The 15,908-nt window shown below is 43.5% G+C and overlaps 1 protein-coding gene across 10 annotated transcripts in view; it reads right to left on the bottom strand.

Annotated features, from left to right (window-relative positions):
* astn1 (astrotactin 1) overlaps positions 1-15,908 on the bottom strand; it is a 366,216-nt gene that overhangs the window by 293,329 nt on the left and 56,979 nt on the right. For all 10 annotated transcript variants that reach the window (XM_031874553.1, XM_031874560.1, XM_031874561.1 and 7 more), the window contains exon 2: positions 13,102-13,283. In XM_031874553.1, coding sequence (XP_031730413.1) covers positions 13,102-13,283 — 182 coding nt within the window. The remainder of the gene's footprint in view (positions 1-13,101; positions 13,284-15,908) is intronic.

Here is a 15,908-nt window from a genome sequence, read left to right as displayed (position 1 = left end):
GTTAAGTTGCTATTTCATGTTTTTTTCTACAAAGTGCATGATTTCCCTTTTACTTTTAATTTGCTGTCGCTGTTTGACCTTACGCCAAGTCCCGCCCCTCAGAGGCAGACATCGTGTTGCAGGTGATGTGGTGGTTCACTTTCACACTGTGATCTGAAGATGTTTATCTCTTTTGATAGTCTCTTTAAACATATTGGAGACCCTTCTTCCTGCTGCTTTTTCAGTTTTCCCAAACATTAGATGATATCTCTAAATAGACTGCAGTTAGTGACCGTGTGGGCTCCAAGGTAACTGACAGCTTGGCTTAGCAAAGGATCAGTTATGACACATTTCTGGGCTAAGATTCATAACTCACTCTTTAATATATAAAACGTTTATATTCCACTTTTCTCTATTGTTAGAGAAGTGCTCAAATTGAGTTCTTGTCGTTTCTAATCTAAAAGAAGAGTAAAGGAATTTTGAAATGACATAACTGATCATTTGTAATTATTACAACTGTGTATGTAATGTTAAGCCGTGCCATTGTTTCATTCATCCCTGAGGAAACAAGTCAACGGTCAAGTACTTCAAATGGCCCTCAATCAAATCTACCTCAGTGACAAATGGAATTAAAACCCATCAAGCTGCATTAGCGCTCATGCGTAGAGGGGGCTAATATAGACCAAATGGAAAAAAGCTGTTTAACGTCAGGCATTACATGGAATCAAAGTGAGGACTAAGTGGGCTGTGTCCTCCTCTAGAGCCAATAAAGCCCAACCACACATCCAAGCATGCCGGCGCTCCAGCCCCGTAATCCACTTACTAACGGATGAGGATGATGCTATAATGGCACGAGTGCTCCTTATGACTTACACTCCTGTCATGTAAGTCCTGAATGGAAGAGAGAAGACGTGGCCTTTCTCAGTCTGACAGAGACCGGCATGGTATTAGAGCCGAGCTATCAATCTGTCACTTAGTCTCTGGATGCGAGGCATGAAGACGCAGGAGGGCGGAAAGATCGAGACCGTCTGACAGCCACGAGAGAGCAAAAGGAAGTTTCTTGCTTTCAATGCAATAAACTTCATTGTGTAGCCGAAGGGCCGGTGAGCGGATTCAATATTAATGATGGAAATAGACAGATGTTATACACCGAGTCCTCTCACACGATTGGAAAACTCCTGAAGCCAGGATTAATGCCGCCAAAGTATAATATATAATACCTGCAATGAAATGAAACAAAACAAGAGACCTTTTGATCCGGAGCTTATTTTGACTTTGAACAGATGTGAAAGTCAAAACCTCCATTTCCGACACGTCACACGAGGACTGGAAATGAGTATTAATGGCACAAATGGTTTGAATCATTTGATTCAATTTGGTGTGCTTCATAAGAGCTAATATAGCATGAAGCCATGATGGTGCGTGTGTGTGTGTGTGTGCGTGTGTGTGTGTGTGTGTGTGTGTGTGTGTGTGTGTGTGTGTGTGGTGGGAAGGCATTAATGTAAAAACCGCACATTTGTCATGTAAACATTTATTCTCTTGGAATTAAATGAAGTCACTCGAGCCGGGTGCTCTAAAGAGCTGAAAAGACATTACAAAATCACTTTTTCTTAATGTAGTGCACCATCAGAGACTAACGCCACGATACGCAGACGTTTCTCATCATATTATACATTAGCAGCTCTCGTATGATGCTGATGGCATACATTTTTGCGTGTAGAAAAGTGAAACAGCCCAGTTAAAATAGCTTTATTCCCTATGTCTAGTCTATGTGTAGTCATGTACCTGGAGGCTGGAACAAGCCTCTACTGCAGCACTAAAGAGAGGCTGCACCGCTGTCGTTCAGAGACGTTCACACGTCCCGGAGGAAAGGTAATGTCCGCCTGTCGGTTGTCTTATTCATAACGATCGTATTTTTTTCGGAGATCTACAGAGACCTTGAAATGTGTTTCCAGAACTATATTTTCTGCACCAGTGTGCCCTGGTTGGATCTGTGGTGGGAGGAAAGGGAAGACTTTTGTCAGTTATCATTAGGGATGCGAAAATACCACTTTTTGTCAAACCAAAGTACAGGTACTTACATTTGAGTACTTGCCAACACCGAGTACCAATAAGTACTTAATAATAGCATCACAGTTCTAACAATACCTTTGTTGCTTTCATTTTATTATTCAAAGTTTGTTTTCCTGATACAGTGCAGGGTTCTCTAAAGTCAAAAATGAATTGTTTCACCGTGTTATCGATGAAACAATGAAAATAAATATTAAAAGTAATAAAAAGGAGAATAACTATAGCGCTGGTCCACCTTAACGATCAGCCCACCTTAATTGCACCGCAGCCAGAGCGGCCAACACGGCGAACTCGAGCATTCAAAACATCAGTCCACGAACCAACAAGTGACGTCACGACGACTATGTCCACTTCTTATATACAGTCTATGACATGAGTACATGAACACGGCATCGATGCACCCCTCGTGTTTTTGTATGCTTCCTCTGGGGGCACCAAACTCTGCTCTTTAATCTAAATAGTCTTCCAGATACTCACAGACATTTGTTTTGCATTGTGGCGATAGTAACAAGTAGGGGTGAGATCACGTTGCACAAAAGCCCATTCTGCATCAAACACAGCTGCAATGTCACATACTAGGAAAGGTAGTACATGTAGCTGCCACCCATTGTCTTCCTAGTTCTAAAAGGAAAACATTGGCAACATTTGCATGCATGAGGTGAGCCAGCTATTGGCCACGCTGCCATTAAGGTCTTGGAAGTCACTGATGAAGTGACACCGTGTGTCCCGGGTGTAATGAATAAACCAATCAACAGAATGTCCCTGTTAACCTGCGATATCGTGTCCACAAATAGAACAGCTCGGCAGCATATCGTCTGAAAAGGTTCGTCTCCCGGCTGCTTTCTCCCTCCTTCACCGGCCGAGAGACGGTTACTGCTACAGGACATACATGAAGAACACTGACCAGGTGTTACAGATCAACCATTAAAGATTTTTTCATATTGAAGTAAGATACTGAGGTACAAAATAATATAATACTAATCGTACTACAAATACAAAATAAATACCAGTAATACAATTAAATAAATAAAATAGAATAAAATGAAATGAAATAAAATAAAATTGAAGATTTGATTGGAATAAATGAAAAGGATGGAAAAGAGAAGGTGTCGACAATTACCAAAATTGAATCAGTAAATAAATAAATAAATGTAATGATAAGAAAAATAGCTTATGTTACAAATGATCAGTGAGGTCCACAAGGCCTCTGAGGCTCCGGGCTGCAGAATGAATGTTAAAGATCAGTGCTGCTACCAACCAAGTATGCCAAACATTAAAACATGAACATAGTTCATTGTGAGTTATGATGTTTAAATGTAATATACAGGGGAGTTCAGTGAATTCTCTGTTTGTGCCACTGGAGGGACTCAACACCAAATGAAGGCAAAGTAACGTCCTACGCTCACATCGTGTAAACTTTGGATGAATGTGACCATATTTTAAGCCTCATTATTAAAACTATAAAAATAAAAGTGCAAATGTATGTTATTGCATATCTCCACTGTATTCAAATGGTATAATGTGAAAAATGTATGTGTCAAAATGTGTAATAAGAAGGATAAGATATTTTGTTTAGTTTTGTACGTGCATGAATCCCAAATGTTGCCAACAGTGTTCAAAGTGACAGCAGCATTATTTCTGCCACAAAGCATTTGTTTGCATTTGTTGCCTGGTATTTTGTGACGCAGTTATCAATAGAGACCTAATTTATTGATATGATAGTTCAATATTGATGCAGCTGTACACGTTGTGCGACTGTCACAAGTGGCCCATTAATGTGTACGGTAACAATATGACATCACAGCAAGGTTTACCCGGCTCAGCAAGTTATTACTTTTGTGATTGTTTGAAAGTGGCTAATGGTTAGCTGAGTTAACTCGCTAACGAGAACTCGCTAACGTTACTTTCACCTATTTCATAAGAAGTAAATGACATAATGTGAGTAAATGTGACTACTCATAACGTGAAGCGTTCTCCCAGCAGCTGGTTGGTGAACATGTTTTCTGACTGAGCCAAGCTGACAGAAGGATCAGTATCGGTGGTTGTTTAACATTAATGGTCCTACGCTACTTCACGACAAAGTCTGTCTTTAGCTGTATAGTTGTGATTGAGAGACTTCTAGCAGCAGAAATGAGTTTAAATTTCAGTTTTTAGAGGATTTGCAGAACAAATTTGAACTAGTAGTTCAGAATGCAGCAGCTCAGCTTCTCACTGGTTTTAACAGACACATCACTTCACCTCAATCCTGAGAATCCGTCTCTCTCCATTGGCTCCCTGTTTGTTTCACAATTGGAACGATGCAATAATCTTGTCTAACATCATGTTCGTATGTTCTTTTCTTATTCAGAATTCTACTCAACTCCTTAAATTGTCTTGAATATTGCATTCGATGCCATGATAGTCTGCAGACTCTAAGAGCAGCCACATGTGATACCACATGTATACATCATAAATACCAGTTATGTTTAGTCATTGTCTTATTAATGTTGAATTAAAACTCCTCCGTCATTCAATATAACATGCTGTATTCTATACTCCTGCATGTGTGTATGTATTAATACTCTGCCACGAATGTTTAGCCGATTCAAGCGAATTTCATTCCCAAAGTATCATCTGCACAAATCCCAAACTAATTTCTGCCCTCTCTCAGGTGTGACTAATTCATGAGGTGGCAATTTCACTGTTTCTTCAAATGCTCCGAAAATTAGAAATATGCAGTGGAATGCAACGGCAATAGCGGCTCAGGTATTCTGCAGAAAGGCTTACGATATAGCTGCTGGTGTAGCCAATGGTGACGGCTATTGAGCCCTCGGGTTCAGATAAGACCGAGGAACCCAACGTCTCGCATTTCTTTCACACCATCGTTAACTTTCTTATTCATTACTTAAATGTGAAAAAAAGCATGTGGCTTGTATGTTGTTTTACAAGGACTGCCAATTATGATATGTAAAACTGGAAGAGCCAGACTGAGGCCGACTTTGTGACAGAAGGTGACAATAGAAAGATGTGACTTTGTTTGTGGCCATGAAGCTATAAAATATATTCATGAAGTTATTACAGCAGCTAGAAACTTGAAGAGAAAGAATAGGGTGAAAGGTGACTTTTGTGATTTCTTTTTTTCCTGTTCTGTCTGTCAGTCAGGGTTGTCTGTAAAAGACGGTAAATTGAAGCTAAAAGTCCACGGTTTCCTCTTGGCTCAGTATAAAGCCAGTGCGGTGGCCTGTACATTTGCAAAGGGACAATAAACTAGGATGCAGCGCGTAAACATTTCTGCTCCAGTGTAACTCTCATTTATTAAAAACATGCCGACCGCTTCATCCATCGATGTTCGCTAACATCCACACACACAGGCAGCAAATGATTTGATGCTAACAACACAGAACAATGATCCGGTAGCACAGACATTATGGGTTTTGTAGTTTTTTTCCTGTTTTCTGACACTGCTCTGAACCTAAACTAATTGAGCTATGTTTTAGTTACCGTGGATTGTACGTGTGGAGATAGATAAAAGATGGGAGTGTTGTGGGGCACTTTATTTAGCTCGGCATATGAGGAAGCTTCAATATTTCATATGGTGAAAAAAAAATGAAAAAAAAAGGGAAAAGGAGCATCCAAGTTGAGAATACTGTGTGCATGCATACTGTTAGATCCGGGGGTTCTCTGGCCCAATACGGGGCTACCTACTGACTCAGCTCTCTATTAAAAGATTGGCGAGCTGGTGTTCTGTCGAGGAAACTCGCCTGGCTTCTGCTAACTAACGGTAGTTAGCAGAAGCCCACTTCTCGATCCCAACTCCCGCTCTTCCCACTTCTCGATCCCAAGAAAGACAACTTGTCTCATCTGGACGAAACGATCCACTTCGTCGTTTCCCTGCCAGTGAGTTCCTTCTCGTGTGTGAGCCCTCTGGTGCACCACTTCGAGCTCCATACTCAGCCGCAATTCGGCTATTTTTCGCCATAGGTCTTCGTGAGCCACTTTTTTACTTTTAGCGCTCTCGAACCCATGTTCTTCCCAGTCTTTTGAGGGGCTTATCAAGGTGACTATTTTCCCATGGATGGATTTCATTACCTCGAGCCACCAGGACAGCCACTCTCCCACTTGCTTCTTGCTTTGCGGGCGTTTCGAACATTTTACCACCACTACTGCCATTCCATTAAGAGTGAGGGGAGCTGTATACCCCCCCTTGTCTTTGCACTGCTGTTCTACTTCTTCTTCGATCGACGCCCTGTCCTCTTCTGGATGAAGGTCGTTTAGGTGTTGGTGGACGGAGGCGTCCCAGGTGGTCCATCCTCTCCCCAGCAGGATGACCTGATGTCGGACGTTGCCTTCTTCGTCTCTGCCCGTTGTCGAATCTCCGGATGCCGCTCTTCCTGCCGCGTCGTCCTCCTGGTCCTCGCTGCCGCCTGGTGCCGATTCCTCCGTCTGGTCGTCTGCCGATGTCACTGGCTCGATCTGATGAGTCCCCTCCGTCTTCTGGCTGGGTCCTGGATCATCTGGTCCTTTCCGCTGGTCTGCCATCTTGGCCTTTGTCTTTGTTGTCTCGAGTTGCCTTCCTCCCAAAGTCTCTCGTCGGCCGTTGAGTAGGGATGGGATCCGGCTCTGGCCCCTCTGCAGTGTCGGATGAGTCTGGTCGATGCTTCTCCGATATCTGCGGCTTCTCCTGTGCTGGCTTGTAAATACCACGCACAGCTTCGATGCGTCGGATGTCTCGCAGTCGAACTTCACTGAGGCTTGGGCAGCGTTACTTTCTACCCAAGTCTCACCTCCTTGGGTCCTTCGTACACGAACGGCAGCCTCTCTCGGCCGCCAGGATTCTTCTTCTTGGACTCAACGTACTCCTTTTCCATCGTGCCCCACGTTGGGCGCCACGTGTTCGATCCGGGGGTTCTCTGGCCCGATACGGGGCTACCTACTGACTCAGCTCTCTATTAAAAGATTGGCGAGCTGATGTTCTGTCGAGGAAACTCGCCTGGCTCTGCTAACTACCGTTACTCCTGACGTCTACCCTGCTTCCACCGGTAACATGCACTCGGCCGAGGGGCCACCCTGGCCGGGCGCTTCTACCAGTCGCGTCAGTTATGGCAGCTTTCCTCTTCTGGATCCGGGCTCTTGGTAAATTGCCAGGTTATATTTTAACGGCTAGGATTACAACTAAAACCGTAAGGGACTGTTAAGTGGACTGGTCACTAGGATAACCATTCAGAACTCTTGTTGTTAAACATACAATAGATTTAACTTTTTACTGCCACGAGGAACTTTTACTACTTAGGCAAATGAATTCTCTTGAGAAATTTACTTTAAATGCAGATTATATATTTCTTCTTAGGTTATACTCATTAATTTTCGATGCCGAGGCGGCTCGGTGGAGCTGGATTCACGATGTAATAAAAAAGTCCTTTTGGGGTTTTTAGGAGCGAAGGTCCGGCCGAACCTTCGGCTCCTCCTGCGCGGCCAACGAAGTCCGTTCAGCGATCCCTCAGGCTCAGTACAAAGTCTTTAGGGCGGCTGCGTCCATCTGTTGTCCGGTTGTTAAAGTCAAACAGGGGGAGAGGAAAATCTCCATCTTTCAATCTTTGTCCAGGAACGGCTGTCTTCTTTCCGTGAACAAAGACGAAGTCCTCCGATGCTGCTGTCGAACGAGGTCCAGTGTTTCTCCATGGAGCACTTGGTCGGCATCCTGCGATGAATCCTGTCTTGCTCTTTGCAAGTCTCTCTTTTTATAACACTTTTGGGCTCTCTCTCCCCCCTCCTCCCCAACACTTCCTAACTCGGCACATGATTATCATGACATCATTGATTTTGTGTATGTGCTGCGAACAACACCCATCTTTCTGTGTGTGTGTGTGTGTGTGTTCTGGAAACTACCTAACTTCCCTCTGTGGATGGTCTCACTTCCTCAATGCTCTGAGTGTGTGTCAGGTTACACCCCTGTATGTGCTCGGACAACACTCCAACATCTGTTATGATCTCAGCCTTTAAGGCCCCCACCCTGCTTACATCAGCTCTTTCCACACACACACAGACTTCACTTTACTCAGATACACATACATTATTATTATCAGTTTTACATTTGTTAAATTACTTCATAATTCTACGTACTACACACTTGCATTAATATGATTATTAGATTTCATCCTTTAACTATACGTATACACTTTATGTCCCCTTAGCCTGATTCACATACCGAACATGTATTCCTTCATTTAAGGCAGCTCTCCTGAGATCTCAACTCTCTTTTTTGACAATACATACTGTGTACTTACACTCCTTGGTGAAAGTTTAAAGCTACATTACTTAGTAACCCGGGGGCTGCTATCAACACTGTCATATTATCACATATTATCACCTAATAAAGTTCTCATGATGAACATGTTGAGCAAACTAATTCCCCTCCTGGTGGACCACCATAAAAAACATGGGAGGTAGTCAAGGGCAAGAGATAAATGTTGTTTTCACCCTGTTTGAATGGTGCCTTGAATTCCACATATTTTGGTAATTTATAAGATTTCATAGAGACTGATTACATTAACAATTCCTCTTATCGATTCAATTCTTTGTGATTCCAGTACATACATGAAAGACATCCAGAAACTATTTCAACTGTTCCAAAGTCAGTGTAAACGGTCAAAAATTATAAATTTGATCCTTCTTTGGCCTCTAATGCGAAAAAACACACCAAATAATGATTGCATTTTTGTTAAAATATTTCTTTTGAATTAAAGATAATAGTAGTAGTTGTAATGATGTATTATGAGCTGCTTAGAACAAGTGTGAGGAAGTTAAACAGGTTGTTATTCCCTTGATTCACATCCCTAACGATGTCTGTCAATTAGAAAGATCATTTTGCACGTCGAGAAATGTGCAGTTTGTCGTAAAACTGTTGAGGTATAAGACCTTGAAAATGTGTAACTACAAAGACTACACGACCAAAACCGTAATTCATGGCACAATTCAAACGGGGTCAGTGAAATTATTAGCCCCCCCCAATGCCAAACATACATACATAAAAATACGTAATAGATTTTATATATATATACATAAATAAAAAGGTCCCATCGGGTCCCAAATCTAACTACGAGCAACTTTCACTCAACATATAAATGTAATTTATCCTCGATTCAGAAATACTGCGCAGTCTTTTTTTTCTGCTAAAACTGTGGTTTTTATTTGGTTGTTTTGTTTTCGTCGAGAAACGAGTCATGCTGCTGTGGTGTCTGCATCACAAAGATCCAGCAGCACTATAACCAGGCACTCGGGCCACGTGTCCTCCTCACCGCCCAAAGGGAAGCCATGGATCGGTCGGTCTCGCTCGGCAGGCTTTTCAACAACACGGCATGTTGTGATGCTCGGAGAGCGGCTCTGGAGGATCCAGCCGGGGACGGCTGCTTTACAAGTGGTCAGGGCTGCATTGATTGAAGGTTTATACGATCAATGCTATCAAAGCGGGTTTTAGGAGGGTCACCACATGAATGTCAATATCCCACGAGCCAACCTGTGTCACAATGACCATCTCTCCCCCGTAAACTAATGCTTATGTCGCTGTGTGTGTGTGTGTGTGTGTGTGTGTGTGTGTGTGTGTGTGTGTGTGTGTGTGCGTGTGTGTGTGTGGGTGTGTGACTCCCCGTGGCTCTAGCTCACAATAAAGGGTCGGCATGTTTTAAAGATCACTGGAAAATGAGCACAGTGTGAATTGTGAACTGCACAAACAGAGAATGCAGCCACTGTAACTGATGTAGTCTCAGGCTGAAATTAAAGAAAATGTATCCCTTCATTTGTTAACTTTTTGTTGTCATTGGATGTCTTTGTTTTGGTGTTTGCAGAAATTAAAAAAGTTGCTTTATGGGCTCTAGATGCATCAAAAAAACGAAATCTAACCCCTGAGCTTAAAAAAGCCTATTAGTCTTTCATATGATGTAATTGGGTTGGTTGGGTCTGGATGCCTCCATACTGAATGGGATGATCGATTGATCCGTTAAGGCCCCTGCGGCAAAATGAAAGCAGCCGATAAAAATATTGGAAATGAAAAAGGGGAGATTTGTGCAACACAATGATACACTAAAGCTTAAGAGTCTCGACGGATGGACCGATGGAGCCCCGTCGAATACCTGATGCTGTTGGAAAATGTACTTTTTATTCGTCTTCCGTTGGCCGGAGAGTTGAGGTTTTTACTTTGTAGCCTGTAGTCTCTGCCTGTAGGGTTGTGGCTGAAACCGAGTACGTGCGTTTGAACTGCCAGCGCCTCACCTGGTGTCGGTGCAAGCAAACGCAAGGTTAGTCATCTATTATGGATGAGCAGCCGCGGCCGGTGGAGGACACTGTGGTCACCTTGTTGGATGTGAATGCACGGGGTGGAAGCTTTGAACCCTGCATGAGGGAAAAGTCCAACTTTAGAACAGTGCTCTTCAAAAATAAAAAGAGTACAACTGTTGAAAATGACTCACTTCTCGGTTTAAATTGGCTTCAATACTGCATTTGGTAGGACCGTGACAGCTAATTGTAGTCCTCAGGTAAGACTGTATTCTGGCTGGAGGACCAGACGCTTTCCTGGCCTCGGATCCCGAATTTGGTGCAGTTCATTGAACCCGATTCCCCTTCAGGATTAGGACAATAATAAGTCTGGCTTGTCCAAACTCATCCATTAGACATAAGCAGTCTCGTGGTGGGCACGGCCGCCAGGCAATGAACCGTGGCAGATTAAACGTTCTGCTTTCTGGCTGGGGTGTGCAGACCTGGGACCGTTTCAAGCCCGTTCTATGTGGCTGATGAAAAAAGAACGAGGCGGTGTAAATGTTAACAGAAAGGATTTCATTTTAGCGACTTTTGGCATGCTGATAGTGGAATTTAGATGCTTGTACTGTATACAGTGTCATTGAACTTTGAACTGGTTTTCTGATCTGACCTACACAAGTAAACGAGACCATTAGCGGAAGAAGACTCGTCATCTGCAGGTTCACCAGGAACTCCTTCTGCTCAGACTCCAATGAGGCGCCGCCGGACCGCCACGGGCAGACCCGGATCCGGCTTTGCTGCCGCGTGTGACCTGCAGTCGGAGCTCCGGCACGAGGAAGAGATTCTGCTTCCCTATGCCGAGCTTCACGCTTCTGCTTTGTGCCTAGCAGAAGCGTCTCCTCCACCGGCCAGGGGCAGAGCTTCACCTTGCTGACCGTCAACTACACCGACACCACGCTGCTGGAGGTCCGGGCCGTATTGCTGGACCCGCTGGAGGGAAGGGAGGCTCAGAAGCCTGCTGCAGAAAAATTTCCCCAAAGGACTCTGGTGCTCAGAAACACGACCACCTTCGTGCACAGGAACCGCCACAATCAGCACAAAATCAAAGTTCCTTGTAATAACTTAAATCAACGATTAATCAGCAAATATGTTTTGAGGTGGCAACCTGAGGAGGGCTCTCTCTTCACTATCAAATAATAGGCACAAATTATGATCTAAATAAAGAAATAAAAGGTCACAAAATGCCTTATTAAAAGCACCAAAAGAGCAGTTTGCCCTGTTGGAGTGATGTCTCAGCAATTACCTTGATGGGTACAATGTTATCATTGCTTGAAGACAAGGTGAACTAAACAGGAATAACCCAGACGTTCACCCTGTTTCCTCCCTGCTGTTTGTTGCATAAGCATACACCAGAAAGGTTTGGTAAGATGCTGCTGACACCTCAAGCAATTGAGACATTCACAGCTGCATCCCGAAGCGTCCCAAGCGTCTACCTGTGCTGACTACCGCTGTCCTGTACTCTCCCAAGACAGGCAACAGAAAGCGGCCCAATGACAGCAGGACCCCCCCCCCCCTTTTTTTTCATCCATGAGGAGTTGAACAAGTGACACGGCTTTGGATTTATAGGTCGGAGGCCTCCAGCAGGGTGGCAAGCTCCAGAGGGGGAGCCGGGCAGCGCAGCGGCAACGTGGCTTCCATCTGTTGTCATGGTCTGCTCTGATCTGCATGCTAATCCTTCTCTGCCCACACCTTCATGCAAATCACCACCCGTGGCAGCGCTGCAGCTCTTTCAGGGGGAGGAATTAACGGAGCGGGGGACCCCAAGATGGGACGTGAAATGCATATAGAGAAGGTCAACGCTCGAGTATGTGCGTCCAGTGGATCGTCTCGATGGCCAACACGCAGAGGAGTGGTCAAGGACGGTCATTCGTCTCAAGGTCTGCGACGTCAGCGCGGCGCCCTGACTCCTCTCGGCAGATGTGGCTCCCAGCAAACGTCTACCCGAGCTGACTAATCATTTACGTGTGCAGCTATAATATGCTTTCAATGTCTGAAAAACACGCATCATCCATCAAAGCGCGGTTGTAATGTCTTTGGGCTGGGATAAAAAAAAGGCACTGGGAGTAGGTGTGGCATATCTAAGATCTAATAAATATACATTTGCTCATGGGGGGAGAGAGCAGAGCTGCGAGATCTAAGGATTCATTTCCTACTCTGCTCGACATAGCAGATAAGGTTTGATACAGTGCGATCAGGCCAAAATCTGCATTCTACCACCGAAATGTACAACTTTAGGGATTGCGTGTTCCAAAGAGAAATACTAACTTTTAGTACAGTTACAGTTACAGAAGAGGCACAGCGCTGGTGAATGCTGCACATGTAACACACGTTTGATGTTTTGTGTCTTTGTACGCAGCCCCTACGTTGTTTTTTTGCAGTTAATTTACAATCAGCAGTCAAGTGTCGGACCATCTTTTTTGGAGGACATGCTACACGTTTGGACTTTTCGCAGCCATGGTGACAGACAGAGGAAGGGTACATGTTGTGTTATCTCAAAGATGATTTATCTGACTGTGTTTCAGCTTCAGGGAAAATAACTCATAACTAAAATAACTTTATATATTTAAATCCATCTTAATGAAACAGCAAGAAATGGGGAGAAAAAAAGCCATTTCTTTTCTTCATCCTTTTAATTTAGCAAATGAAAGAATTTGGCCATTTAAAAAGTTCTTTTGACTGCACGTCAAGAGAAAAGATCTGGTGATATTAGACGTCAAGAAGCGTTTTCTATTTTCAGCTGCTTTTGGGAACAGAGCGTTTTACCATGACAGAGATGTGCAGGATGCGGAGCTCCTCCTTCGCCGAGTTGTTGGCCGGGTCCTCGGTGGGCTCCGGGAGGCTCAGGCTGCCGTCCTGGTGGTGGATGTGGAAGAGCAGGGTGCCGTTCTCCAGCCACTGCTGCCTCCAGCGCACCATAGGGATGTCCTCGGAGTTCCCGGAGATCTCTGCCGGAGACAACAGACGGAACAAAGGGGACAGGATGAGAGGCCGTCCACTGACGTGCCACAAATTAGTACTGAACGTCATGACCAATGGAATCTCAGCAAGTGACCAGAAAACAGACACGTCGTGGTGATGGTTGAATGTCAATAGATGTGATTCAACCTTTGAATGTGATACAGACTTTTAGATATCGTAACATGGCATATGTGTCTTTTCCTGGTTTTAAAGACTGCATTACAGTAAAGTGATGTCATGTTATTTACCATCATATCCACATTACTGATTATGTAAATACTTTAAAAAAAAAACATTTAACATTGTCACAATATCGATAGAGAACTTTGATTAACATTATTGTAATATTTATCATATATTATATATTTGGTGATCCCTGACATTTCCCCTATAGTGTAACACAATGGTTTGACACGTTTTGTTATTCATTGAAACAACAGCTGTGACATCTGGGAGAGTTAACTATGTTTCCTTGACGATGTATCCTCCTGACTTCTTGAATAGCGCCACCAGCGGGTCAGAGACGCCACTCATCCAGTGAACTACCTCAACGTCTACTGGAGATGAATTGGCACAAGATTAGTACAGACATTCATGGTTCCCCGATGATGTATCCCAATGACACCATGAGGTCATGTTAGAGAGTCAGCTGTATTCTGTGTTTAGTGCTGATGAGCAAATGTTACCGTGCCAACCCACAAACGCAGCCAGACCGCGACACGGGAGACGGAACCGCAAAACGAGACCGTGGACGTTTGTGTCGAGTCTCGGTTTCAGAACCTTAAACCCCTAGTTTCCATTGTTGTAATCAGTCATTTGATTTCATTATTATATATTATTAATATTCATTTGATTAAATTCTTCTGTACACTCTTTTGTAGTGCTTCTCCTACATGAGGCTGACAGGGTGGACACATACATGGTGGTCAACTGCATGCCACAGATAGTCAGTACCAGCTCTATCAGCTGAGAGAGCTCATATCTGTGTTCAGAAGAACCAAAAGCAAGAAATGATGAAACTCAAGAGGGAGAGATGAGTAAACAGAGATTTTTCGGGAGCGGCGGAGCATCAGAAACATTGTGCTTCATGTCACACCTCGGCTTCCTTAGACACAGCACTCCTCGCTGTTTGAAATATTAGTGATGCACACACACACACACTGTGCAGAGATGGAAAAACATTAGGAATGCATGACGGAGATTTGTGTGTGATTCTCTGTTGTGTAAGTGTGAAGAGTAGCGGAGATGCATTAGGCTCCTGAGTCAGGAGACGCAAGAGCGCTGACGGGGAGATATAAATCGAAACAGAGATCACAGAAAGTGCAACCGGGACTCTCCATGTTGAATTCCACCTCATATTCCACAAAACATAGTTCTGCTGCTACGGAATGAAGCTGGACTCACAGCACACAGTGAGCAAGGATTTGGTTATTGCAGGTCAAAGGATATATCTACATAGAAATTGGGCAAAAGGTTTTGTTCAGCTCCTTCAGTGACTAAATTTCAATGTGTAGCAGGATTCTACATTAAAATGTGGTAATCGAAATGCTGCTCAAACAACGGTTACATGAACCAGAAATACACTCAACCAAAGGAACAAGAGCATTCCCTTCCTCTACAATACGGCTGAACTGTGCTGCAGAAGCATTTTGCACTAATGTAGGAAAACAAATCTCTTGTAGGGGAGAGAAGAACTTGATTCTTAGACGCATCACGATTCTCTCTTGAACGACTATGACTCGATGCAGAAAACTCAATAATGGGAAATTTAAAACTCAATTCTCAGCGTTGTGATGGCCTGAAACAGTTCTGTGACACCGGGCTGTCCGTTCTTTAACCACTGCCCCTGAATGCAACAGACATAATACACGTTATCTTGTTTACGTGCTACGCTAGGCTACATGCGAGCAGACATAATACACGTTATCTTGTTTACGTGCTACGCTAGGCTACATGCTAGCAGAGTTCTGGTGAATATGGAAACGATGTGACCGACTCCTCCTGGATTAAAAGATAACAGATGGAAACATTTCACTTCTTCTTCTTCTTCCAAACTAGCAGAGAGTGAAGTGAACCAGGAAGTAGACTGAAACTATTTGTAACTCTGAGAAGCAGAGCTTTCTGCGTTGAACTCTTTGAACCAAGACACACCACCGATCCCTGTGTTGATGGACTCAGAGACTCTAGAACCAAAGCAGAGCTGAAGTCATGGAGTCAGTGAGGAAAGAGCTGAACCACATGTTCACAAAGAGCTGCATGCTCATTGGTTAGAAGAGAAGTCTTTATTACTTATTAGCTCGTTATGTCACATGACTCACAACATGATGAGTTCTGTGTTTTTACAGGAAACATTTGATTTATTTTACTGTTCTCTTAATGCTCTAAATGTTGATTCCTCTCTTCTATTTGTTACTAATATTGAATTAATAAAAGATAATGTTAATAAATTCATCTGTTTTTAATCATGAATCATTATAAATATGCTGTGTTTTATAAAAAAAGCAGATAGACACAGTGAGAAAAAAAAACATCAAGATGGATCAAGAAGAATCGATAATGGTTTAATAATCGAATCATAGCTCTCTGAATCGAATCGTGAGGTACCTAGAGAC

The sequence above is a fragment of the Anarrhichthys ocellatus genome, unplaced genomic scaffold (assembly GCF_004355925.1).
Source record: "Anarrhichthys ocellatus isolate YVR2014 unplaced genomic scaffold, GSC_Weel_1.0 scaffold82, whole genome shotgun sequence".
NCBI classification, from domain to species: Eukaryota; Metazoa; Chordata; class Actinopteri; order Perciformes; family Anarhichadidae; genus Anarrhichthys; species Anarrhichthys ocellatus.
This window is presented reverse-complemented; position numbering and strand designations above follow the sequence as displayed.